This window comes from Mus musculus, chromosome 5 (assembly GCF_000001635.26).
Source record: "Mus musculus strain C57BL/6J chromosome 5, GRCm38.p6 C57BL/6J".
Lineage (NCBI taxonomy): Eukaryota > Metazoa > Chordata > Mammalia > Rodentia > Muridae > Mus > Mus musculus.
This window is the reverse complement of record NC_000071.6, coordinates 137,350,075-137,376,188: the sequence shown is the minus strand read 5'-3', so window position 1 is coordinate 137,376,188 and position 26,114 is coordinate 137,350,075. Positions and strand designations below refer to the sequence as shown.

At 50.3% G+C, this 26,114-nt stretch overlaps 1 protein-coding gene across 2 annotated transcripts; it reads right to left on the bottom strand.

Annotated features, from left to right (window-relative positions):
• Positions 1 to 1,666: 1,666 nt before the first annotated feature.
• Ephb4 (Eph receptor B4) lies at positions 1,667 to 26,080 on the bottom strand. 2 transcript variants are annotated; one of them, NM_001159571.1, is made up of 17 exons: positions 25,540 to 26,080; positions 22,030 to 22,100; positions 21,622 to 21,909; positions 18,251 to 18,647; positions 15,669 to 15,824; positions 14,723 to 15,055; positions 13,675 to 13,826; positions 12,865 to 13,030; positions 11,139 to 11,241; positions 10,672 to 10,736; positions 10,452 to 10,565; positions 9,401 to 9,648; positions 6,261 to 6,476; positions 5,329 to 5,478; positions 3,972 to 4,165; positions 3,649 to 3,804; positions 1,667 to 2,677 (listed from the first exon to the last, which is right to left on the bottom strand). In NM_001159571.1, the coding sequence occupies exons 1-17, from the start codon at positions 25,589 to 25,591 to the stop codon at positions 2,548 to 2,550; spliced, it is 2,991 nt and encodes a 996-aa protein (NP_001153043.1). In that variant the 5' UTR covers positions 25,592 to 26,080; the 3' UTR covers positions 1,667 to 2,547. The 2 variants fall into 2 exon arrangements, with proteins under 2 accessions (NP_001153043.1, NP_034274.4); NM_010144.6 differs by having other exon boundaries at positions 13,675 to 13,799.
• Between the last annotated feature and the right edge of the window lie 34 nt (positions 26,081 to 26,114).

Here is a 26,114-nt window from a genome sequence, read left to right as displayed (position 1 = left end):
TGCTTTGAGGCAGGGAGGACACAGGCCAGGGAGATATTATTAATCTGTGTGACAACTATACCTTTGGAGACCTTTCCTGAAGTCAGCCAAACTCAATATTATGGAAAGGGCCCAGGACAGGGGTGGGACATGCTCTGCAGGACCCTGGTTTCCCTCACTAGGACAGAAGGCACAGTGCCCCTCAGCAGGTTAACCTCCTGCCTAGAGCCCCATTTCTCCCCCTGGCCTCCATCTTTGTACTGCTTGGATGCTGTGACCTTCATCTTTCTTTCCCGTAGCAGCTCTCTGTGGAGGTCACTGTATCTAGCCAGGATGTCTGTTTGGCAGCGAAAGGCAGTTGGCTGGATTAGTGTCCCCTGGGACACTCCCCTTCCTGGTAGTAATGAGCCCCTCCCACCCTCCAGAGATATTAAATGTCACCCAGGGAGAGGAGACAAAGGACTTAGTGTGATTCATGCCATAATCCCAGAATTCCAGAGGCTGAGGCAGGAGGATAGTGAGTACCAAGGCTGGCCTGGGTTATTAGCAAGCCCTGGTTTACAAAATACAAGAAGGGGTATGGGTTCTGGCAGCTAGTTCAGTCAGCAAGCAAGCTCGAAGCTCCGCTGTTTGCAGCAGAGGAGGGGCCGGTGGGAATGGTAGTATGGGCTTACCCTTCTAGAACTGTGGAGGGAAGAAACAATTCCTAGGCCATGTGGCTGACCAGGCTAGCCCACATGGCCAGTTTTAGGGGAATGAGAGGACCTGCAGAGAATCAGTCTTTCTCACTTAATGTTCATGCATGAGCATGCACATTCGCGTGCGCACACACACACATTCGTGCAGGGGAAATGATAGCAACACTGCCTTGGGGCCAGTGTGTGAGGTTCTGCACCCCTCACATCCACTGCAGCTCAATCAGGCTAGCCTGCACTAACTGGCCCTTACAGGTGTCCCAATGGGAAGGCATACCCAGGAGCAGAGAGGGGGCCGAGAAAACAGTGGGGGAAGTGGAGAGGCTGGAATGGAGTATGGACCCTATCCTCCTTTTCCTTGTCTGGGAGAAGTTAGCAGCAGACTCATTGGAGCGGCTCCCCCTCCCCTTCCCAGGAGGCCAGGAAAACCTGCCTGGGCAGCATCTTGAATGGGGGAATTGTCCTGAGAGCTACCTGGCATAAGTACACAGATGTGAGGGCCCCCTTTCAGCCACTCCCCATCTTCCCCTCCCCTCACAGCCAATGCTGGCTCTCCCATTACCACCAAACCAACCCCAGCTATGGACATCCAGCCTAAGTTTGTGGGCACCTAACTGGGACCCCCCACCCACAGTCACCCGTGCCCCCTTATCCTTTTAAAGCAGTTCTAGGGCAGGACTATGGGCTACACGCTTGGCTTCTCTTATACAACCCCCTGCCAGAGCTAAGGAGACAGAGGAGGGGCAGAAGGTGTCTGCCCCACCCCGGAGGTGCCGGAGGCTCTTGGCAGGGGCAGCTGGAGCAGTTAGCACCAGCTGCCAGTGACTCACCTCCCACCAACCCAAACAAAACACCTTGGGGCTGAGAACCAACACCCAGCCCCTCCTCACACCATAATCCCAACCACCTGACCTGACCCTCCAAATCCACACTCCTAGGGGTCCCCTAGTCTCAGAAATCTGGTCAACCCCAGCTCCCAGTCACCCTCTGGACTGAGACATATCCCCCTTTTTTTTTTATTTATAAAAAAAAAAAAGTTTCTTTTTAAATATAATTTAAGAACCCCCTTCCAAGCACCGTTGTCTGCCTCTGTTGACCACCACCAACCTCCTGTCCCTTTTACAACATCACCCCCCTTCCCTCCACACAACACAGCTTGGGGGCACTTGGGGGGAGGAAAGGAAGAAGGAACTGTCTAAGGCTGTGGCATTTCCAAGGCACTGTTCTAGAACATATCGATGGGTCCTTGTTCCCAACAGGAGATAGTGGAACCAGGTGCCCTTTAACACACAAAATCTGGACAAGAAGGGGAGGGAGGGGGGAAGGAGGAAAAAATTAACAAAATAAAAAACAGTAAAACTTCAGAACCTTCAATATGAAGGCAGATGAGGGGAGGGGCATTTACAAGGGAAAAATGATTGCCTTTGGTGGTGACAGCAAGTCAGGACATCAAAACCCAATGATTACATCACCGGGTCCTGACAGCCCCTTCCTGCCTCCTGGGACGGCATTTTCCACTCCCAAGTTGGCAGGCTGGTCACCCTTTCTCTTTGGTCTGCAGGGACATGCCCGTTGAGGTGGAAGGCGCTTGGGGAGAGAGCCCTCTGGGAAGATGGGAGGTTAGAGACGTAGGGATGTTTCTTTGCCCAGTCTTGAGGGAAAGACTCACTCTGAGTTTGGGGTTCCCCGCCTGGAGGGCACATGTATGATCCCATATGGCACGGTTCCCCAAATCCTGGGTCTCTGACCCCCTCTGTTCAAAGTGCAATCCAATGGGAAGGCTGTGACGAGGGGGAGGGGCTCATCTTGTGAGTCCCCACCCAACTCTGCCCCCCGGAAAGAAGAATCTGCCACGGTGGTGAGTCCTTGGAGGTCAGAACTGCTGGGCTGGTCCCCCTGTCCCACCAGGGGCTCCTGGCTTAGCTTGGGACTTCATATGCTGCACACTGGCCAAGATTTTCTTCTGGTGTCCTGCCAGAGTGACTCCAATTCGGAGAAGGTCCCTGTGGAAAAACAGAAGGTTGGAGGAGTCCCGGGACCAGCCAAGCAGGGAGGCCACAGGAGGAGAAAGGCAAGAGTAATCACCAAACATTTACTGAGCGGCCTCCGTAGAAGAAGGAAAGAGAGAGTCCTCAGAGAGATTTTAGGGGGAAGAAGCTGCAGAGGTTGCCTTGGAGGAGAAAGAAATACAGACAGGGACCACACAGGTAAAGAACTAGGCCTTAAATTAGGGAGCACTTTGGCTCAGTGAAGATACTGAGGAGGGACCAGGAGACCTGCCTGGCCAGACATCATCTGGAGACTTTTTTTTTTCATTTTACATATTATTTAACTGGTTATTTGAGATTAAAGTATTGGTATGTAGCCCACGCTAGCCTCAATTGAAAAAGTTTCCAGGAGCTGGGAGCACAGTGATATACCACCACAGCTACCTCCTCCCGACATAAGTCTGTGATCCCCCCCACCACCACCCATCCAAAGCTGGGGTAAGCAGAGGCCTTGGGAGAGAACCAGAGATGGGAGGGAGGAGGCGCTCCAAGGATAGACAGGCAGGAGAACAGTTATTTGGGAGTTGATAGAATCATAAAACCGTGTATCATCAAAGCTGGGAAGGGATTTCCAAATCTCAGGCCCGTCCTCTCCTTTTATGGGTGGGAAGAGGGAGCCAGAGTTGACACATTACTGTGAGAGCCACGTTTGGAATGTAGATAGAGGCACAAAGACAGATACAGGCTGGAAATGGGAAGGGAGATAGATGACCCTGGCGTGAGGAGGCTCCAGAATGAACACTAGCCAGGCCCTGCTGTTGTGGGAGGATCCCGGGGCTCGGCCTCGGGCATCACAGCGCTGAGCCACCATATAAAACAGCCCTTGAAGCTGAACTCAGAGGTCCCTACTGAACCGGGGAGGGGGTGGGTCTGACTCAGCCTCCTATACCGATGCTCTGTGCCCCACTGCGGTCCCTTCTACTTACTCGGCAGAGATCTGACTGACCACCTCAAAGGAGCCGAATCCAGCCGCTGCAAAACTTTCCTCGTATCTTCCCATCTTGATGGCTCGAAGCCACTCGCCCACAGAACCGAAAGCAGAATAGTGAGGCTGCCGTTGGTCCAAGAGTGGATGTGAGGCCCTGGAAGGTGGAGAGGATAAAGATGGAGAGAAATGCTAAGTCAGTCCTCATCAGAAGGCTCTGGGAACACCAACAGAGACCAGTCTATACACAAAGGCATGGGTACTCCAGGGCCACTTGGAAGGACTCTTGGGTTGTGGGTCGGAGCTGTCCTTTGGGATCCTCACCCGCCATTCTCCCTGGCCACGATTTTGAGGCTAGCGGGATTCCGGATCATCTTGTCCAGAGCGCTGACCACCTGGGGAAAGCGGGGCCGGGCATTCCGGTCCTTCTGCCAACAATCCAGCATGAGCTGGTGGAGGGAGGTGGGGCAGTCTGGAGGAGGAGGCAGCCGGTAGTCCTGTTCAATGGCATTGATCACCTACAGAGACAAGGAGGAAGACTGGGTGAAGCTGGCTTGAGAGAATCGTTCGCCGAAGGAACCACAGGCACCCCAAAAGCACAGACCCCCTGAGTCCCAGGAGGACGAAAACTGCCTTGGTTGGCAACACTCACCCAGCCCTGCAGCTCTCAAGCTTCAGTCTAGAGAGCAACCTCCCAACCCTACCCTCCACCCATCCCCGAATCCAACGCTGCTACTACATACAACTCTGTGCCTGTGTTCCTATGTGGATGTAACATGTGGAGATCAATGAAGGGTACCTTCCTACCTCACTCTCCACCTTATTTTTAAATTGCATGTATCTATTTATTTGCAGACGCTGGTGTGTGTGTGCATGCACAACGGCGCATGTATGGAGGTCAGAGGACTGTTTGAAGCAATCAGTTCTTTCCTTCCACTGTGCTGGTTCCGGGGATTGAACTCAAATCATCAGACTTACCAGCAGGACCACTGCGGTACCTTCCAGCTCATCACTTTCCTTTGATTACATGTGTAATGTGCATGGGTGGCTCTCTGTGTGTGTGTGTGTGTGTGTGTGTGTGTGTGTGTGTGTGTGTGTGTGTGTGTGTGGTGTCTTCATCAGTCACCCTTCACCTTCTACATTGAGTCAGGGTCTCTCTCTTGAACCCAGAGCTTACTGATCCAGGATCAAGCTCTATGATTCTATGTCTCTACCGTCCAAATCTGAAATTACAGACATGCTCCCACACCTCCCTGTGGTTTACACAAGGGCTCGGGATCTGAATTCCAGGCCTCGTGCTTACATTCCCAGCACTTCACCTACAGGGCCATCTCCCCAGCCCCTCCACCTTGTTTTGTGAGACAAGGTCTCACAGAAGTTGGAGTTGACTGACTGGCTATGCTGGTGCGCCAATTAAGTCCCGGACCTGTCTGCCCCCGACACCCCAGCGGTGAGGCTGTGGAGAGCCTCGGCCTTGCATGGCAAGGAATGTACTCATTTCGTCATCTGCCCTCCAGTCCCTGCAGCCAACTCCTGGATGCAAACATCACCCCTCTGTGCCCACACACACAGATGGGGAAAGAGTCTGGGAACTCTATCCCCCACTCCCGTATCCAGGATTCATAATAGACTATCCTGATAGAATATCCAGGAAATCGTGGTATGACCACAGAACACTTACATCCTGGTTGCTCATGTCCCAGTATGGCCGTTCCCCAAAAGACATGACCTCCCACATGACGATCCCATAGCTCCAGGCATCACTGGCAGAGGTGAACTTCCTGAAGGCAATGGCTTCAGGGGCGGTCCATCGGATGGGAATCTTGCCTCCCTGTGGAGGAAGCCAGCAAAGGTGAACCTAGGCAGCAGCAGGACCCAGGACATCATCCATAAGGGATAGTGTGGTCAACTTGACATAATCTAGACTCTTAAAGGACGGGCCTGTGGATGTGGCTGAAAGACACTTTAACTGGGTTAAACGAGGTTCCCTGGGCTTGGGCCCCTGCACTCAATCAAAAGGACAAAGTGAGCGGGCCACATGCATTCATTAATTGTTCTATTTCTTGCCTGTGGTGCGATGTGACCACCTGCTGCCTCGGCTTTGTCACTGTGACAGGCTGTCCCTAGTACTCTGAGCTCAAAATAAACCTGTCTTAAGTTACCTTTGTCAGAGTATTCTATCACAGCCATAGGAAAAGAAACTAAGCCACGCCCCACCTACCCCCATCCCTGTCTCCTGTTTTGTGATGTTTTCTAGAAACAGAGTCACGTGTCGCCCATGCAGGCCTCCAGCTCCCTAGTTCCGGTAGGTAGCCAAAGATGGACTTCTCTGACCTCCACCCTCCACTGCCTCTGTTGTGGGATTACAGGATTTCTTTTTCTTTCTATCTAGGATCCACCTAGATAGCCCAGGCTAGCTACCATCACAGAGCTTCCCTCTCTTAACCTCCTCTCTGCTGGAATAACAGGTGTCATCCCAACTGCCCTAACTCCCGGCTGCCCCCCCCCCCCCCCCCCCAGCAGAGCTGCCAGTACTTCTACCCATGGTTTCTCCAACCAACCCACTTCTTCCCTGTGTGAATGCTTAGCTGGGATCTCTGGACCCAGGCTCACCAGGGAACTTGTGTAGGTGGGATCAGAGGAGTTCTCCTCCAAGAATCTGGAGAGGCCAAAGTCGGACACCTTGCAGACCAGGTTACTGTTGACCAAGATGTTCCGAGCAGCCAGGTCTCGGTGGACATAGCTCATTTCAGCCAGGTACCGCATGCCCGAGGCGATGCCCCTCAGCATGCCCACCAGCTGGATGACTGTGAACTGCCCGTCGTTCAGCTGGAGAGGAAAGAGACGGGAGAAAGGCTTGCTCAGGATGGATCGCCCATGGTTTATCCTCCTCGCCCCTGCCTTCAGCACAGCCATCACTCGCCTACCCATCTTGGGGTCTACACAGCATGCAGTTCTCTCAGGCAGCCCCCGGTCTTCCTAAATTCCCCTGCTATAGCCACACCTTGGCACCGTTTCTCATCATGCCTCATAGTTTGGCTTTTGCTTTTGAGACAAAGTCTTGTCTTGTTTATATGGCCCATTCCCCTATATCCATCTTCAAACCAATGGGGATACGGGCATGAACCAATCACACCGCCCAGTTTTCTTTCATTTTAAAGTTGTATGTTCACCACTCCCATATTGTGAAGAGATGTTTCTAAGGCCCTCCCCCACATCTCAATCTGTGCTCTTTTGGACAGGATCACCTTATATATCTCTAGCTGGTTAGCTTGGAAATTACTACGCGGCCCAGGCTGGCCTTGAAATGTCCCTTCTGCCTCAGCTTACAGGCATGAACCACCGCGTTCTGCTTCTAATCAGAACATCTAATTATTATTTACTTTGAGATGTTTTTCTGAGACAGGGTCTCAATGTGCAGCCCATGCCAGCCCCAGAGTTGTGGCAGCCCAATCTTCCTGGCTCAGCTTCCCAAACTCTGGGATTAGACATGCAAGCCATCACTAATGGCTTCAGCTAACATTTTTATCCTAACGAAGTCCTTAGATTTGATAGGCAGAGCTGGGCCAGTTAGGAGTGTACTCTGAGCTGCCCGGCAGTGGAGACAAGGTCCCAAATCAACTGCGTGTGAACAGAAGAGAACAGGATGAAACGGAGGGACATGGTGACAAAGGTGAGGTCTGGGCCCGACCTTGAGATGTTTTCATTTTGCCCTCATAGCTATACCAAGCAGAATAACAAAACTAAATGGAGCCCATCTGGGTTGAAGGCAGGATGCAGGAGCTATACCCCCTACACCTCTGGAGGGAAGAACAAGGAGGCTGCATCCAAAATCTGAATTTCTTTTGTTTTCTTTTTCTTTTTTGGTTTTTTTGAGACACACTTTCTCTGTGTAGCCCTGGCTGTCACTCTGTAGTGAGTTCCTTTCCTGGCCTGGCCTCAAACTCAGAACTCTACCTGCCTCTGCCTCCCAAGTGCTGGGATTAGAGGCATGCACCACCACTGCCTGGCTGAAAATTAAAAACAAATTTTGCAGATGGCCCAAGATTGAACTCATGACTTTTAGAAAGGCAGACGGTGCTGTTAACTGCTGAGCCATCTCCACAACCATGCTTTTTTTTTTTCCAATGATGACAATTGAACCTAAAACCTCATAAACACTCTATACTGAGCCATGTCACCAGCCCTTCACTGGGGGATTCTAGGTAGATGCTCTACCACTGAGCCACGCCCCCAGCTCCTCCCTGAGGGATTCCAGGCAGGGGCTCTACCACAGAGCCACGCCCCCAGCTCCTCCCTGGGGGGTTCTAGGCAGGTGCCCTACCACTGAGTCACCCCCCTAGGTCCTCACTGGGGTTTTCTACATAGGCAATCTACCATGAAAATACTTCACAGCCCTTTCTTCCCCCTTATTATTTTGAGACAGACTCTCTTTACCTTGCCCAGGCTGGGCTTGAACTTGTAATCTTGTGCCTCATTCTCCCACGTGGCTAGGACGTCGGGCAGCATACTGGCTATTTGCATGTATCTCCCTAAATCCCAGAGAGTCCTTGATATGAGACTGACATGCTGAAGTGCTGTAACAATTGTCCCTTAGAATGTCACCCGCCCCTTCTGAATTCATGGCTTCTTCCATGTAGAGTCATTTAACTTGTCTTCCTGTATTTCCTGTAACCAGATCTCTTTCCCATGTCCTGATGAATTGGAAATTAGGCATCTGTGGCTGGATCACACAGGGGAGCTGTGCTACACACTGTACATACTGTCCCAGACCCACCCAGGCTCCTATGGATGCTGAAGCAGATCCATAACGCAGTGTGACCCCCTCATCATTGACACAGGAGTCTATGTGACCAGGGACCTGTTGCAGAGTAAGGGAGATGAGTGTGGGAAAAGATTGCAAAAGAGAGAGTTAATCGGGAAGTGAGGGAAAATGTGTTTGGGGCCTAGAGTAGAGAGCCAATGTAGACAGAAATTCAGAATGATGAGTATACAGAGAGGCAGGCTGGGAATATAGTTCAGGTAGTAGAAGGCTGCCTAGAATCCCCCAGTGAGGGGCTGGGGGCGTGGCTCAGTGGTAGAGCCCCTGCCTGGAATCCCCCAATGAGGAGCTGGGGGTGTGGCTCAGTGGTAGAGCCTGCCTAGAATCCCCCAGTGAAGGGCTGGGGGTGTTGCTCAGTGGTAGAGCACCTGCCTAGAATCCTCCAATGAGGAGCTGGGGGTGTGGCTCAGTGGTAGAGCCCCTGCCTAGAATCCCCCAGTGAGGAGCTGAGGGTATGGCTCAGTGGTAGAGCTCATGACTAGAATCCCCAGGGAGGGGCTGGGTCTGTGGTTCTACAATAGAGAGATTGTAGAGCCTATATATGAGACCCTGGTTTGAATCTCCAGTAATGTACAAAAATAAATCAATGAAATAATTCAGTCACTATTCAAGATCTGGTTTGATTTTTTTTTTCTTCCATGTCTGAAACTATTCAGCTTTTTTTTTTTTTTTTTTTTTTTCCTTTCTGGAGGTAGTCTTGCTATGTAATACAATACTGAAAGTCTTGCAATGTAATACTAAGCGGGCCTAGAACTGGCTTTGTATCCCTAGGATGACGTACACTCACAAACTTCCTGCCTCTGCAATGCTAGGACGGCAGGCATGACTTCTGCTTTATTCTATTTTCTACGTCCGGCTTTCCCTGCTTCCTCAGTTCCCACCCCATCTCCCAGGAAGATGCAGCGGTTGTGAAGGTGGGGAGGAGGCTTACCCGCAGGAAGGAGTCCAGGGCTCCGTTCTCCATGAATTCCGTGAGGATCATAACCGGCACACTGTTGGTGACCACGCCCTCGAGGCGGATGATGTTGGGATGCTCGAACTGGCCCATGATGGAGGCCTCGCTCAGGAACTCACGCCTCTGGCGCTCGGTGTAGCCACCCTTCAGAGTCTTGATGGCCACACAGCTCTCCTTTTTCCCTGGTGCCTTCAGCCGACCCCGGCACACCTCGCCGAACTCACCTTCAGTCACAATGCAGATGGTCAGTTTTTCTCCTGTTCTGACCCATTTGTAAACAAGCCCAGGCTTTTACTTTTGTGGTGTGTGTGTGTGTGTGTGTGTGAGAGAGAGAGAGAGAGAGAGAGTGAGAGCGAGCATGTACGCACATTGAACATGTGAACATGTACATTGGATGTACATTTTCCTGTTGGTGTGTGTATATGCATGTGATAGCAGCCATATATCAACATACGGTGTTTTCTTCTACCTCTTTTACCTTTTTTCTTACTTTTTGTAATTATATTCATGGTTACACATGTGCATGTACACATGTGAGAGAACAAACACGTGACATTCAGAGGGCAATTTTCAGTAATTAGTTCTCTCCTCCCAGCATGTGGGTCCCTCACAGGTCATCAGCCTTGGCTGCAGTCCTCTTTATCCTCTGAGCCATCCTGTAGCCCTGGCCAGCCTGGAACTTGCTATGTAGACCAGGTTAACCTCAAACCAAGAGAGTACCCTGCCTCTTCTCCTGAGTACTAGAATTAAAGATGCGTACTGCCACAACAGCAAGCCACCTGATTTCTTGAGAGAGGGTCTCTCACTGAACCCAGTTTGGTTAGGCTGATGGATGATGGGCTGGCCAGTGAGCACCACAGACCCTCTGCATGTCCCTTCCGATCCCCACCCCTCCCCCAATCCCTCACTCTAGTGCTGGGATTTCAGGCATGTGCTGCTATGCTCAGCTTTTTCACACAGGTCTGGGGATCAAACTCAGGTCCTCACGTTTGTACGACTCTGAAGCATCCCGACTTGTTCCTCTTACCTGCACCAATTACCTCTTCAATCTTGACATAGGAGACATCGATCTCTTTGGCAAATTCCCTCACTGCCTCATTAGGGTCTTCGTAAGTAAAAGGATCAATGTAGACCTTGGTACCTAAGGAGTCACACAGGAGCCCATTAACCAGGAAGTAAATTCCTCTGGGCCAAGATGTCCCATTAACTCAAAGCTGCTTTCTTCCCCTTGTCTGTGACCCACATACCGTGCCCGATGAGATACTGCCCATGCTTATCCGAGTACTCAACTTCCCTCCCATTGCTCTGCTTCCTGTAGCAGTGAGAAAAGAAGCAAAAGGCAAACTGAGTCATACATCTCTGGGCCCACAGAGAGTGAAGGAGTTGGGGTCTAGAAAAATCTCCACTGAGAACTGATGGGTGGGAAAGACAGGAAGGCTTGCTCTACGATGGCGGTTTTCAACCTGTGGGTTGAAACCTGAAACGGGGTCAAACGACCCTTTCACAGGGGCCACACATCAGATACTCTGCATATCAGATATTTACACCATGATTCATACCTAGCAAAACTACAGTTATGCAGAAGCAATGTAAATAATTTAATGGTTGGGGGGGGGGGTGTCATCACAACAGGAAGAACTGTATTAAGGGATTGCATCATTCGGCAGGTTGATACCACTGCCCTGGGGTGTGTGAGCAGGTGGCCAGTCTTTACCTGAGGCAGAGAACTGCAATGATGACGACCACCAGGACCAGGACCACACCCACAACCGCAGTGCCTGCAATCAGGGCCAGCTGCTCCCGCCAGCTCTCGCTCTCTGGGGGGGAGAAGAGGTCAGGTAAAGATGAGAGTTCCTGATTCCCCGTAACTCCACCATCAAGCAATGATCTGAGATCTCCTAAGCTGACTCCCATCTCAGCCCAGTACGAGCTAAGCAACTGCTGAGCTCATACTGAGGACAATGGATTAAGTGTCCAAGTTTAACAAAGAAAATCTTCTTTGGGTGAGAGTCCGAAGGTGATAGCACACACCTGTAATCCCATTCAGGAGGCTGAGGCAGGAGGATAGAGGGTTTGACACTAGCCTGGGCTACAATAGTAGGTTCTGCTTCAGCATAGACAACTTCGTAAAACCCCATCTCAAAATAAAAATAAAGGCCAGGATACAGCTCAGTGGTAGAGTGCTGGGCTAGTATGCTCAAGGTCCCTCAGTACTGAGAAAAGTAAGACAAAAGTGATGGTCTATGTCTGTAACCCCAGCATTTAAGAGACTGAGGCAGGAGGATTGTCAAGTTAAAGTCCCTCCTGTGTCACACAATGAGACTCTATCTCTAGCTCATCAGCTAAGAACACTAGCAGCTCTTCCAGGAGACCTGGGTTCACTCCCCAGTGTCCACATGGGGGAAGCTCAAATACTCCCGTTCCAGGATCGACTTCTGGCCTCCATCTACACAGTGCACAGACATACATGCAGGAAAAACACTCATATGCATAAAATAAAATAAAATAAAATCCTTAAAAAGCATAAAAATGAGAAAAAGAAAAGTGATGGAAGAGAAGATGAAAGAAAGAAAGAAAGAAAGAAAGAAAGAAAGAAAGAAAGAAAGAAAGAGAAAGAAAGAAAGAAAGAGAGGGGAGAGAGAGAGGAAGGAAGGAAGGAAGGAAGGAAGGAAGGAAGGAAGGAAGGAAGGAAGGAGCCAAGTCCCCCCAAGTGGGGGACTCCTGTAATCTTGGGAGACAGAGGCAGAAGGATTGCTGCAACTTTAAGTCCAGCCTTGCAAGTTCAAAAACATCTCCGTGGCTACATAGCAAGGCCCTGTCTCAAAAAACATGGAGCTGTTCAAAAATGTACGGAGTTAAGTTGGGCACGCCTTTAATCCCAGCACTTGAGAGGCAGAAGGTCCGTAGATCTCTGTGATTTCCGGGCCAGCCTGATCTACAGAGCAAGTTCCAGAACAGCGAGGGCTACACAGCGAAACTCTTTCTCAAAAAACCAAACAAAGCCAGGCGAGGTGGTCCACGCCTTTAATCCCAGCACTTGGGAGGCAGAGGCAGGCGGATTTCTGAGTTCGAGGCCAGCCTGGTCTACAGAGTGAGTTCCAGGACAGCCAGGGCTACACAGAGAAACCCTGTCTCGAAAAACCAAAAAATCAAACAAAAACAAAAAAGCACGTGCTACCTCACTTTACCTCAGGACTCTCATCAGGGTGGAAGGCTTTGCTCATCTTACTGGAGGAGGAAACAGGAGGAGCTTGTGGGTCAACATGCAGCTAGAGTGAAGAGCCAGCAGGCGTCACAGCACGGATTTAGTTTCTCTATTCTAGGTTTTGGCCAGGGCTTATCATTGAAGGATAAGAACAAGGCAGATGACTGCCGATACTGAAGCCCGCCGTGCCTGGTGGGGCAACCTTCCCAGCCTCCACCGGAAACCCCAGACTCACCATCCAGTTGAGTCTGACTGTGATGCTCCTGGCCGAAGGGACCGTAGCCAGCCTCGGACCGTGCGCGTACCTGGACCAGATAGCTGGCTCCCCGCTTCAGCCCCCGGAGCTCAGCTCGGTTTTCTGATGTCTTCAGGAAACGAACACTGCTGGGGCCCTCTGCGCCCTGTGCAGGAGGAGAAAGGAATGGGCCGTAAGATTCCCCCGTCTCTGCTGCTTTCCTTCCCCCGTCACTCCCACTTTGTTCTATCGTATAGCATCATTTATCCTTGCAGCTTTAGTTTTTTCTCTTTGGGATGCTGGAACTCAAACCTAAACATCTCACAGGCCAAGCAAGCACTCCACTAGAGCCATCCGCCTAGCCCCTCACAGAAGCATTCTAGGCAGGGCTCTACCACTGAGCCACGCCCCCAGCCCCTCCCTGGGGGATTCTAGGCAGGGGCTCTACCACTGAGCCATCCTGACAACCCTTTACAGTGGTTGTCCTGGTATATAACTAACTGACTATTAATTTATATATATATTTTTTTCTTTATTTAAAATAAAATTTTATATTTATACATTTATTTATTTATTTATTTTCTATTTCATTTATTTATTTGTATTATTTATTTATATATTTACTACATTATTTATTTATATTATATTTATATTATAACTATTTTACAGATAACAATAACTGAAGCGTAGAGAGGCCCAAGGGCTAGCCTGTAGTCGTAGAGTTAATAAACAGTCAACCTGAATTGCAATGCTCCCAGCTCTGGTTCAATGCCCACCAGTCCCCTTACCTGGGACAGAGCCTAGCCTTACCTTCTCATGATACTTGACCTCGTAGTCCAGCACGGCCCCACTGGGTGCTCTGGGGATAGCCCATGACAGGATCAAGCTGCTGGGTGACGACCGAGTCACTCGGATGTCAGACACTGCAGGAGGCACTGCAGGAGAAAGAAACCCAATGCGCCCTGCTGCAAAGTCTAGCAATTAGCAGTTTCCAATTCTTGCCCGACCCGCACCCCCACAGTGCTGGGGATGCGGTCAGGGCCCTACATGCACTAGACAAATGCTCTACCTCTGAGCCGGACCACAAACCCTAGGGGTTTTGCTTCCTAATTTTTCCTCCGGAGGTTATACCTAGCAACCTCTTCTAATACCTGCATGATGCTCTTGCAGGGGACCCATGTCTGGTTCCCAGCTCCCACATCCAGTAGCTCACCGCTGCCTGTAACTGCAAGTCCAGGGCATCCAATACCCTCTGTTGGCCTCCTTGGGCACCTCCACACATATGGTTTACACAAATGAATGCAGGCACACATGTATAAATTAATACATTTTTGAAAAAAAATTTTTTTCCTTTGAGCACTCTGGAAGCAGAGACAAGAGAATGCTGAGTTTGAAGCTAGCCTCAGCTACATACAAGCAGCTATCTCAAAAAAAAAGGGGGGGGGAGGACTAATCTGGGTCTGGGATGATGGCCCAGTAAGCAAACTGCCTGGGGCACAAGAATTTGGATGCCCAGCACCCAGGTAGAAGCTGCACAGACATCTCAGTCACTTGTAATCCCAGAGCGCAGGAGGCAGAGTCGGTAACTAAGATCTACTTTCTCTTTGTGAGGCAGAGTCTCAGGCTGGCCTTGAACTTCTGATCTTTCTGTCTCTGACTCCCAAATACTGAGATTATGATGATAAATGTTGCTTTTTTTTCTTTCTTTCCTTTTCTCCTTCTTTTAAAATTTACCAGAGCATAGTACCTTCACAGAAGGCTTTATTATGACATTCCCATATGAACACATAATATTCTTTGGTCACATCATCCCCTCTATTACTTTTAAAAATCATTATTTTCTGTCCCCTTGTCTTACCCTCACGGTCAGTGGTGACATTGACAGGCTCAAAAGGAGGTGGTCCAGTGGCTAAGGTAGACACACCATTCAAAGCAGCAACCTCAAAGGTATAGGTGACATCAGGACGCAGCCCTCGGATTGCCACCCAGGGCTCAACCAGGTCTCGAGGACCGGGGTCGAAGGTCATGTCGCCCCCACAGGGCAAGCAGGAACCCCCAGGACGGCACTCTCGGCAGCGTACAGCATAAGTGAGGTCCTCTCGGCCTCCGGACTCAAGGGGAGCACTCCATTCCAGGCGCAGGGTGGAACCATTCAAATGGTGAACCACGCTTCTTGGAGCAGAGGGTGGGGCTGTGGGAAAAGAGAATCAGGTAGAGGGTAGGAATGGACTAGCCTAAAGGACAGACAGTCAGTCACACTAATCTTCTCAAGTATTAGAGGTGAGGCCAAAGCTGGGAAGCATGTGGGCTGTGGTGGGCTATCTTCAGCAACTTGATATAACCTAAAATCACTTGGAAAAAGTCTTGATGAGACTGTTATGCTGGCCTATGGATGTGTATGTACAGGATTTTCTGGATTAAGTTAAGTGATACAGGAGGACTCAGCCTACTGTGGGTGGCACCACTCCCTATGAAGTGGGTCCTGAGTTATGTGAGAACAGAGAAATCAAGCTGAGCACAAGCAAGCAAGCAAGCAGTCGAGCAAATATGGGTACATTCATTTCTCTCTGGTCTTGACTCTGGATGTGGTATGACTGGCTGTTCCTGCCTTGACTTTCCCATGCCAATGGACTACAACCTGGAGTTAAGCTAAAATAAATTCCTTCCTCTCTTAATGGTTCCTTATCATGGTATTTTACGACAGCAACAGAAAACTGTATCAGGAACCATATGGGGAGTCCACACACTCTCCCCCAATGAACCACACATGGGACATCAGATGTTTTTCACTCCTGGAAACTTACTAGTGCAAGGTGAACTCCGGGGGTCTGAGCGGGCCCGGTAATACCCAATTCGACACAGGCAGACAGGAGACCCAATGTTATTCGAGTGGCTGTTGGCTGGGCATGGCAGGCAGGACTCGTCTCCTATTTGGGGCTTGAAGGTTCCCTGGCCACAGGCTGAGGGAGAGAACAAAGATGTCTATCAAGAAAACAAAACTGAAGACCAGAGAGGTTACGAGCACTGGCTGCTCTTCCAGAGGACCTGGGTTCAGTTCCCAGGACCCACAGGGTGCCTTACAAGCATCATTCCAGGGGATCCAGTGCCCCTTTATGACCTCAGGCACAAACACAGCACACAGACATATATACACACATGCAGGCAACTGCACACATACACACACACATAAGTTAAAAAAAATCTTTAAAAGGAATCTTCTGACTCCAAAACAAAAACAAAACCTGCATGCAGACAGAGCTTAGGAATAAATGAGAGACTGGCCAGTTAGAGGAAAAGGGGGGGGGTGTCATCCCTCACTCTGCCTAACCCTAACTGTGGCAGTCTGGTGAAACCATCTCATGATATTTTACTAATTAATTGACTTATAGACAGCATCTTATATATCCTGACCTCAAACTCCATATATAGCTAGGGATAACCTTGAACTGATTTCGCTATCTCCACCTCTGAAGTATGGAGGTTACAGGTGTGCAGCACCACATCCAGTTTGCAAGGTGGAGAGGACGGAGTTCAGGGTTCTGTGCACACCAGCAAGCCCTCTACCATGTTCCCAGCCATCAGAATAATTGTGAACACACACTGCCAAAAATATAGAACTATTAAAAAAAATGCAAGATAGCTAACATGTGATGCGTGAAGCATTAAGAAAGCACGGATGAACGGTAGAAATCAGGCATTTTTTTTCCCAGCCTGTAATAACAGACAGCACTTGGAAGCCAGAGGCAAGTTCAAGGACAACCTGAGCTATATAGTGAGACTCCATTTCTCAGAAACAAAAATAAGGGCTGGAGAGATGGCTCGGAGGTTAAGAGCACACACTGCTCGTGTGAGGATCAGAACTCAGTTCCCAGCACCTATAGTGGGTGGCTCACAGCAGCACCTGTAATTCCAGCCCCTGGGGAGATACAATGCCTTATGTACACATAACCTCACATGTACAACTAATTTGAAATATGAACATTTTAAAATTATAAAAACAGAAACAAGCTGGGCTGGAGAGATGGCTCATCAGTTAAGAGCACTGACTGACTATTCTTCCAGAGGTCCTGAGTTCAATTCCCAGCAACCACATGGTGGCTCACAGCCATCTGTGATGGGATCTGATGCCTTCTTCTGGCGTCTCTGAGGACAGAGACTGTGTACTTATTACATACATAAGATAAATAATCTTGTTGAAAGAAAGTAAGAAAGAGAGAGAGAGAGGGAGGGAGGGAGGGAGGGAGAAGGAGGGAGGAAGGAAGGAGGGAAGGAAGAAGCCAATAACAACAAAAACCCAAAGAAGAGACAAGCCAGTCACAGCAATACACCCAGGAGGCTAAGGTGGGACAGTTCATGAGCTGGAGAGCAGCGTGCACTATAAATCAAGACCTAATCCCAGTACAAAAACAAAAACCCCAAACAAAATACCCAGAGATGCCGCAGATGGCCTTAGGACCTCCAGAACACCGAAGTCATGAGCAAAGATGTTGTTTTAGCTTGATGCGGCACCCAGAGTGGGCTTTGTGAAGCCCTGTGTTTAGGATGGTATGTAAACCCTCAGATCCCAATCCAAAGGCACCGAGGTTGCCAACATTCCAAAAGTAAGGACTGGCTAATTTTAGGTGGACATTTGTGGAAATGGAGTCATTTACAGGACGGCAAGCTGGTTCAAGAGGCAAAAGTGCTCACCACCAAGTCTAATGACTTGACTGGTGCCTGCAAGCTGACCTCTGACCTCTGACCACAAGGGGGCCTCGACAGCACAGGCCACGGCCCCTAGCAAGCACACACAAACTAAGCAAATCTCTAAACAAAACAAACAAATGAAAATACAAATCCGAAGACCTGAGTTTGAATCGCTGGCACCTGCATTTAAAAGATAATAATGAATATAGAACAACAAAACCCAAACCAAACCACCCGGCTAAAAGAAACAACTAAAGGGTGGAGGATATAACGCAGCTCGTACAGAGTTTGGCTCAAATCCTCAGTGCTGACAACAAAGAAAAGAAAAAGGAAAAGGAAAGCAAAAGCAAGCTGAATTCCAGGGTCAGAGAAGCAAAGTCATATCAGCAAATGGGAGGGAATTCAGAACAAATAACAGAAAATAATGGAGATCGATCGTAAAGTCCTTTTCCACCACCCAACAAGGTATCCGAGCTGTTCAGTGACAATCACTTAACGTAGGGAAGCTTAAAGGCTGGACAGAGGTGCCCATGAGTCTCGTCGCTGGGATCTACTACCAATCAGCGGAATTAACAGAATTCTGAATACTATTTTCTACTATTCTAAGAATAAAATCCGAGGGGAAAGAAGCCCCGAATCCTAAGGGATGAGAGCAGGAGGAAAAGCTGGCCCCACCTTTCCCGGGTACTCGCGTTCTCACCTCTGCATACTTTGTTGCTTTCCGCAGCCTCGTACCCTGGCGCGCAGCTGCAGCCCGTGACCTGCTGCTCAGCCCATTGACCATCTTCCCGGCAGTAGAGGCTGGGGCTGGGGTTGGCGGTAGGGACCGCGTTGGCCACGCAGCTACCTGCCACCGGCACCACGAGCTCCCGAGGCACCGTCTCGGGGAAGTAGGTCAAGTTCGTGATCAGCCAGGAGCACTTCTTGTAAAAGAGATGCAGGGAGAGCAGAGCCATGCAGGCTCCTTGGTCCTGGAAAGCCAGGTAGAAGCCAGCTTTGCTGAGAGGACCCAGGCGCAGCGTCTTGATATTAACTTTCCCTGTGGCTTCAGCTCCAGGGCGCTTCCGAGTCAGATGTTCTGCGGCCACTGTGTCCACCTGCAGGAGAACCCAGGTTCACCACCACTGTCCCAGGTCCTCTGGGATCTCTGGTGGGCTACCTTCTTCACAGATACCTCCAACCATTTTAGCTTCTGTGGAGAACCTTCTATCTACTTTCCATGATACGTGTTTTATATGTGTGTATGGGGTATGTGTGTAGAGAGAGAATATAGAAAGAAAATGTATATATAGAATATATAAAATATACATACACTTACATATGTGTGTATATATACACATTATGTATAAACATACAACATATATTCATATGTATTTCACATACATAAATGTATATGTATATATATATACACATGTATGTATATAGTTACACACATACACATATACATACACACAAATATAATATTCATATGTAATGTGTGTGTGTGTGTGTGTGTGTGTGTGTGTGTGCGCACGTGTGTGTACATATAGTTAAACACACACACATAAATATAAGGTCTCCTGTAGTCCAAGCTGGTCTCAAACTTGCTATGTAGCCAAGGTTTTTCCAAAACAGGGTTTCTCTCTGTAGTCTTGGCTGTCCTGGAACACACTCTATAGTCCAGGCTAGCCTTGAACTTGGAGAGATCCTCCTGCCTCCACCTCTCAAGTGCTGGGAGGACAGGCAGGCACGGCCATGCTTGCTCCATCCAGTCCGGGGCTTTGTGACTGCTAAGCCAGCACTCACAACTGAGGGACTCGCCTGCCGTCCTCTAATGCTTGCTGAGCTGCACTTCGTCTAACTTTGTCCTGCCTTGGTTTCCCAATGAGTCATTTGTTCTAGGAATATTCATAGATACCTGCGCCATGACCTCAGAGCCAAGGAGAAAGGATGGAGAATCATAGACAGACAGATGGCCCTGTAGGGCAGGAGCCAAGGCGAGGGTAGCCACCTGCTCTAGAGACTAAGATTCTTACCCCAGATGCTGACATGCCATGGGAAATCAATAACTAGTTTTGGGTGAAGATTTGTAAAAATACACCTTTTAGGTGCGGGGACATAGATAAGTTAGCTCATGCAGGAGGCTCTGGGCTCAATCTCTAATACACACCTGTAATCCCAGCACTGGGGATGTGGGGGCAGGAGGAGTAGGAGTTTATGGTCACCCTTGGCTCCATAAGAAAATCTGAAGTCAGCCTGAGCTATATGTGAGATCTTGTCTCAAAAACCAAACATGGCCTAGAGAGATGGCTCAGCAGTTTAAGGCAATTGCTGCTCTTGCAAGAGGCCCAGGGTTCAATTCCCAGCACCCACATGGTAGTTCACAACTGTAACTCCAGTTCCAGGAGCTCTGATGTCCTCTTCTGGCCTCTGTGGGTGCCAGGCATGCACATGGCACACAGACACACACATGCAGGCAAACATTCAGACACAGAAAATAAAAGCAAATAAGTTTTAAGATGTACATATGAACAAAACCAGAAATAAAACCTGGGCATTGTGGCACATGCCTGTAAACCCAGCACTCAAGAGGCATGCAGAGAGATCCCTGAGGTCAAAGCTAGCTTGATCTGCATAGTAGAGAGACTACCGGAAGAAAGGAAGGAAACAAGGAATGAAAGAAAGAAAGAGAAAGAAAAACCGAGAAGGTTGGAGACATAGTTCAGCAGTCAAGAGCACATGTTCCTCTTACAGAGGACCCACAATGTGGCTCACAACCATCTTTAACTCCAGTTCCAGGCAACCCAACACCCTCTTCTGTCGTCCTTAGGCACCAAGCCTGCACATGGGGCGCACATAAAACGCATTGCAGACAAAACATCCACACATATAAAATAATTAATAAGCCTAATAAAATTTTTTTTAAAAACTGCAACAACAACAAAACCAGGGCTGGTAAGATGGCGGGGGAGGTAAAGGTTGCCACTGGGAGTAAGGATCTGAGTTCTATCCCTGGAACCCAAGTGAGAGGAGAGAACCAACTCCTGCTACACAATACACACACACACACACACACACACACACACACACACACACACACACACACACGTGGAGGCAAGAGGATCAGGTGTTTCAAGCTAGCCTGGGCTTTGGTTAGCCTTTTCTGGGCTAACAAAGTGGAGGAGCTGAACTCAAGGATAACTTTGAGTCCAGTAGTTTCAAAGCTGGTCTGGGCAGCACAGCAATAGCTCAAAAATAGGGAGGCAAGGTGTGGCTGGTGCTGGTAACTAGAATTTAAGAGACAGGGCTAGAGCGATGGCTCAGTAGTTAAGAGCACTTGATGTTACAGAGGACATGGGTTCGATTCCCAGAAACTATGTGGCAGTTCTTACAACTACCAGTAATTCCAATTCCAGGGTGACTATGCTACACAAATATACACTGGAACAAAACACTCATACACATAAAATAAATAAGAAAGACACGATAGTGCACACCTTTAATCCCAGTGCTTGAGAGTTAGAGGCTGGTGAATCTCTCTAAGTTCAAAGCCAGCCTGATCTACAGAGTGAGTTTCAGGACAGCCAGGGTTACATAGGTAGACGTTGTCTCAAAATGCAACAAAGAAATAAATTAAAAACACAGCCAGGATTACAATGGCACCCCCTTATAAGCCCAGCACTCAGGAGGAGGAAACAAAAGGATCAGGAGTTCAAGGCCAGCCTTAGCTGTGTAGTGAGTTTGAGGTTAGCCTGGGCTACACAAGACCCTGTCTCAAGAAAGCAAACAAATAAAAGGACAGGTGAGAGCTTGGTGTAGAGGAACCAGGTAGGGATGTGAGAGGACCCGATATTGACAGAGACGCAAAGAGTACAGTAGGGCCCAGCAGTGAGCAAGCAGGTCAGCAGGTAGGTCTGCAGAGATGTCGTGAAAGCAGCTTCAAGTTGGACCTCCCCACACAGGAGAGGCAGTACTCGTTCTTCCCTTTTATCCACACACACACACACACACACACACACACACACACCTCCACCTCTTCCCTCCCTGGACTTAACTGCTTGTAGTGGCATCGATCCCCCAGACTGTTGGTACCTTGATGTAGGGGTTCTCCATCCAGGCGGGCGTATGGGCCGTGGCCGTATCAGCTTCGCTCTCGTAATAGAAGACAGTGAATGTCTCCTTGCAGGAGCGACTGGCCCTCGGCAGGGACAGGCATTCCATCATGGTGAAGCGTATCGTGGCATACACGTGGACAGCACCTCGCCTTGGGACCCAGCCAGTGCGCAGCCAGTGAGCCTGGCCCCCTGGACGCTTCATGTCGCACACCTCATAGGTGCGGACGCTGTGCTGTTCCTCATCCAGGCCGCTTAGCTCCTCCCACTGTGCAGAGACGAAAGCTGTCAGTCAGGACGTCTAGCTAGGGTCAGAGTGGCTACAGGAAACAAGTATCTCGGAGTGTTTCTGTGCAACCTCCTGCTTCAGTTCCCCTCCAGCTCTTACCTGGCCCTCTGCCTGAGGGTAAGTCACCCATTTCAGATCCGCCGTTTCCAGTTTTGTGTTCAACAGGGTCTCTAAGACAGAGAGACAAAGTCAGCCCCACTGGGGAGGTATGTGTGAGAGGTAGGGCCAACAGCTTGCTGGGAACAAACGGGAATGAGGGCGAGTGGGTTGTCTTTCTAGTTCCAGGAGGTAGCAAAATTTATTCTCTTGGACGAAGGAAATAAGACCCTAGCCACCAACCCTGCAGACCTGAGTTTCATCCTTGGGACCCACATGGTGGAAGGAGAGAGCCTCACAAGTTGTCCTCTGAGTGTGACACAAGTACTAGGCACAAGAGAAGTCTTTGTCTTCCTCTTTGTCCCCAACCTCACATAAAGCGCATGTTGATAATTTAAAGCAGGTCGGCAGGCTCGCAGGTAGCATTCCCTGATGAACGCCCTCACCAGCCCAATGCCCTTAGATTTGTAACCCCTGTTCCCAGTGCCAACTCTCCCATCAGCAGCTGGTGGGCACTGGATAGCTTCTAGATTTCCCCGGAGGGGCTGTACCCAGAAAAATGAGGGAAACTCATGCTGGAAGTTAAATGTGCACACAACTCAGGAAGGAAGGAAGGAAGGAAGGAAGGAAGGAAGGAAGGAAGGAAGGAAGGAAGGAAGGAAGGAGAAGAAGAAGAAGAAGAAGGAGAAGGAGAAGGAGAAGGAGAAGGAGAAGAAGAAGAAGAAGGAGAAGAAGCAGCAGCAGCAGGCGCTCTTGGGCTGATTCTCAGCATTTGCTCTCAGGGAAGGCAGGTATGGCACAGCTGGAGTGCTTGCTTCGTGTAGTCAGGCTCCAGGCTTCACCCCCAGAATTGCAAAAGAAAAAAAAAAAAGAAAAGAAAAGAAAGAAGAGAAAAGAAAAGAAAAGAAGAGAAGAGAAGAGAAGAGAAGAGAAGAGAAGAGAAGAGAAGAGAAGAGAAAAGAAAAGAAAAGAAAAGAAAAGAAAAGAAAAGAAAAGAAAAGAAAAGAAAGTTCTGGGCCTGGTAGCACATTCCTGTAATGCCAGCACTTGGGAGGTAGAGACAGAAAGATCAAGAGTTCAAGACCAGCTAGTGAGTTTGTGCCCAGTCTGAATTGCATGAGATCTTGTCTGGAAACAAACAAACAAACAAACAAAAAACAGGACAAAACCCAGTCCTGGCCTTGCCTCCTGGGGCTGAGAACTGCTGGTCCAGGCTAAGGTTTCCTAGAGGCCTGTCTTAGGCTCCACACTCCCTCCCTTTCCTAAGTGCCAAAATTGGCTTCCATCCCGGTCCCCGCCCCCTTTTCACACCAGACACCCAGTCCTTCAAGGTGATGCCCTCGCCTGAGGCAGTGCACCTCCCCCATTTGCTACCACCAGAGAAATAAGTTCTGGAAGCCTGGACTCTTGGGTTCCCTGCCTCGCTCAGCTCCAGCAGAGGCCCCACCACATCTGGACTTGGTTAGGAGAAAGAAAGGAGGAGAGTTTAGGGGTGGGGAGTTGTGTGTGAACACACCTGGAGGGGCTCTGGGATCATTTGAGGGGAGCAGACATGATGCTGACCCAGGAAGGGATTAGGAGATGTGCAGACTTCACTGGCAACACAACCGGGAGGGAGGAAGGGAGGGTTGGGGAATCCCCTGGTGAGGGTAGGCAACCTGGGAGGGGGCAGGAGTCTGGGAACCACATGCGTTGAGAGTGGGCCTCCAGGGGAGTCAGCGGAACACCTGGGACCAGGTCCCGCCCTCCCCTTTGGCTTTGAGAGAGAGGAGTGCCTGGAGTTAGGGTGGATGAGGGAGGCATCACCTCAAAGTTGCGGTGCTGTCTCAGGGTGTAGGGGGCAGGCAGGAACCTGAGCAGCCAGAGGCAAAGCCTACCGGCCCCTCTAATGGGTGGCAGGAGACAGCAGAACACGTTGGGGACAGGATGCCCACGGTTCTGGGAAGGGGGTGGATAGAGGCCGCCGTCCCCACCCTCCATTGTTCCAGCCTGGATAGCGTTTTCCTGTCTCCAATTTACACACTGTCTGTGCAACAGGCTGCTCTTCAGCCTGTTGAGCTGAGCCCAGACTCACTTTCCCTGCATCCACAACACGCCAGTTTGCCTCCAGCTCACTTCAGTCCCCCAGTTCCCAGACCCACCTCTCACCTCCTTCCCTCCAGGGCTCCATTTCTAGGTCGTCGTCCCCTCCCCCCCCCACCACCACATCTCCCAGTTTACACCTCCTTTAGGGCCTGAGGCCTTGGATAAACTAATTAACATTTCTAAAGCTTTAGTTTGTCACCTGTTAAGGAAACAAGAACTCTCCTTTTTTGCTGGGCAAAATAACAGTAAAATAATCGCAGTTGGCACAGGTGAAGGCAGGGGCTTGAGAATCATTCAGGTAGCGCAGGCGAGAAGGGGCATTTCCTATTGGCCCGTCTTTCCCTCCAGACACACTTCATGGGTGCTCTGCCCATTTGACTTCCTCCTCTCCAGGAGCCCAAAGTCTGTCCTCACCCCATTCCCACACTTTGATCAGCCCAGAACAGCACTGCCCAGCCTAGAGGGAGCTCCTTTGATTCCATCGCTTCAGGGAGAGATCTCCCCCACTCTTGTGTCCCACTCCCCAGATTCTCCTTTGATTCTAAGCAGCAAGGGAGGTTGTGGGGGAGCCAAATTCATTGAAAAGAGATTAGGGAGGCAGGAAAGGGGGTTATGAGTCCTGTGCAGCCCCAAGAGGGACTGTGGAGTTAGGGGCTCACAGATCTGAAGAGGCATTTGGAGAGGAATACAGAAGGAAAAAAAAAAAAAAAACCAGAAATCTGAGGCGGGCTAGGAGGCGGCCAGCTGGGGTGAATTAGGGCGACACAGGCCGGTGTTAGGCAGTTTCTGCGGGCTTGCATGGCTGGAAGAAAGCCTCAGCCTTGGGAAAAGTTGAGGTCTAAATGGCATGTAAAAGGTTGGGGTACAGCCTTGAGAAAAACAAGAAAAGAGTCTGCACGAGGTCAGTAGCCTGGCCAGCCATTTGGGAGTTGGAGAGTGGGGCTGCAGATGGGGCCATCCTGACTGGGGTGTGGAGTCCAGGTGTGAATGAACGCTAGGGAACCAGAGGTGGGGGTCGCTTTACGGCCTAGCTGGGGTCTGCCTCGCCTGCAAGTGCCCCTTCAGGAACTTTCCCCTGGAGTTTAGCCAGAGGTGGAGAGAGGATAAAAACTTTGGGGGATAGTTTTGAACATTAGGGTGGACAGGAAAAGGAAGGCTGTCATGGGCCTTTGGCATCAGGACTGAGAATTTAGAAGGCTGGGTAAGGGAAGGTCCCGGGTCTGAGCTCTCGACTCCATCTCTTTCCCAAACAAAAGAAAAACCCCACTCCCCGCCAGGCCGCCTCCTCCCCGCCCCCTCCCGTTCTAGTGCTATTGGTCCGAAGTGTTTAAGGGGTACCGGAGTTGGGATAGGGAGAGACCAGCTTTTGCACTCTGAGGCACAACTTTGGGGGACCCCAAGAACAGGGGGCACCCCAAGAAAACTCACCTTCTAAAGCAGTGGCGAGGGAAGCCCAGCACAGCAGCGCTCGGAGCTCCATGGCGCCGCCTCACTTTGGCTGAATGCGATCCGAGTTTGGGGGGCCCTGGCCCCCCCAGGTCTGACCCTCCCCTGGGCGGGTGCACACCGACTCTGCTGCTGGGACTTTCCGTCGAGGGCCTCTCAACGATGGCCCATGCGGGCGCGCCAGGCACCCGCGCTCAGGTGCGGCCCCCACGTCCCCGCCGCAGCGCGCGCGCGCGGGGAGGCCAGCCTTGAGGGGGGACGTCCTGGCAGTGGCCGTCGCTGGGCGGGCGGAGATCGGGACGTGGCTGAGAGTTAGGGGTCCCTTCGGGGCTTCGGGGGTCCCGCCCTGGCTGGCTGGGGTGGGCCGATTGCTCGCGGTCTCTCTCGCTCCCTGGAGTGGTTGGTGGATGTCGCGCCGCCGGGGTTAGTGCGCCGGTCGCGGTCAAGGAAGGTGGAAACCAAAGTGGGAACCGAGCAGGAGGGAGGGAAACAGGCTGGGCCAGGGCTGGGCCGAGTCGAGACTGAGTCGGGCGGCGCCTGGCCTAGGAGGGAGGGGC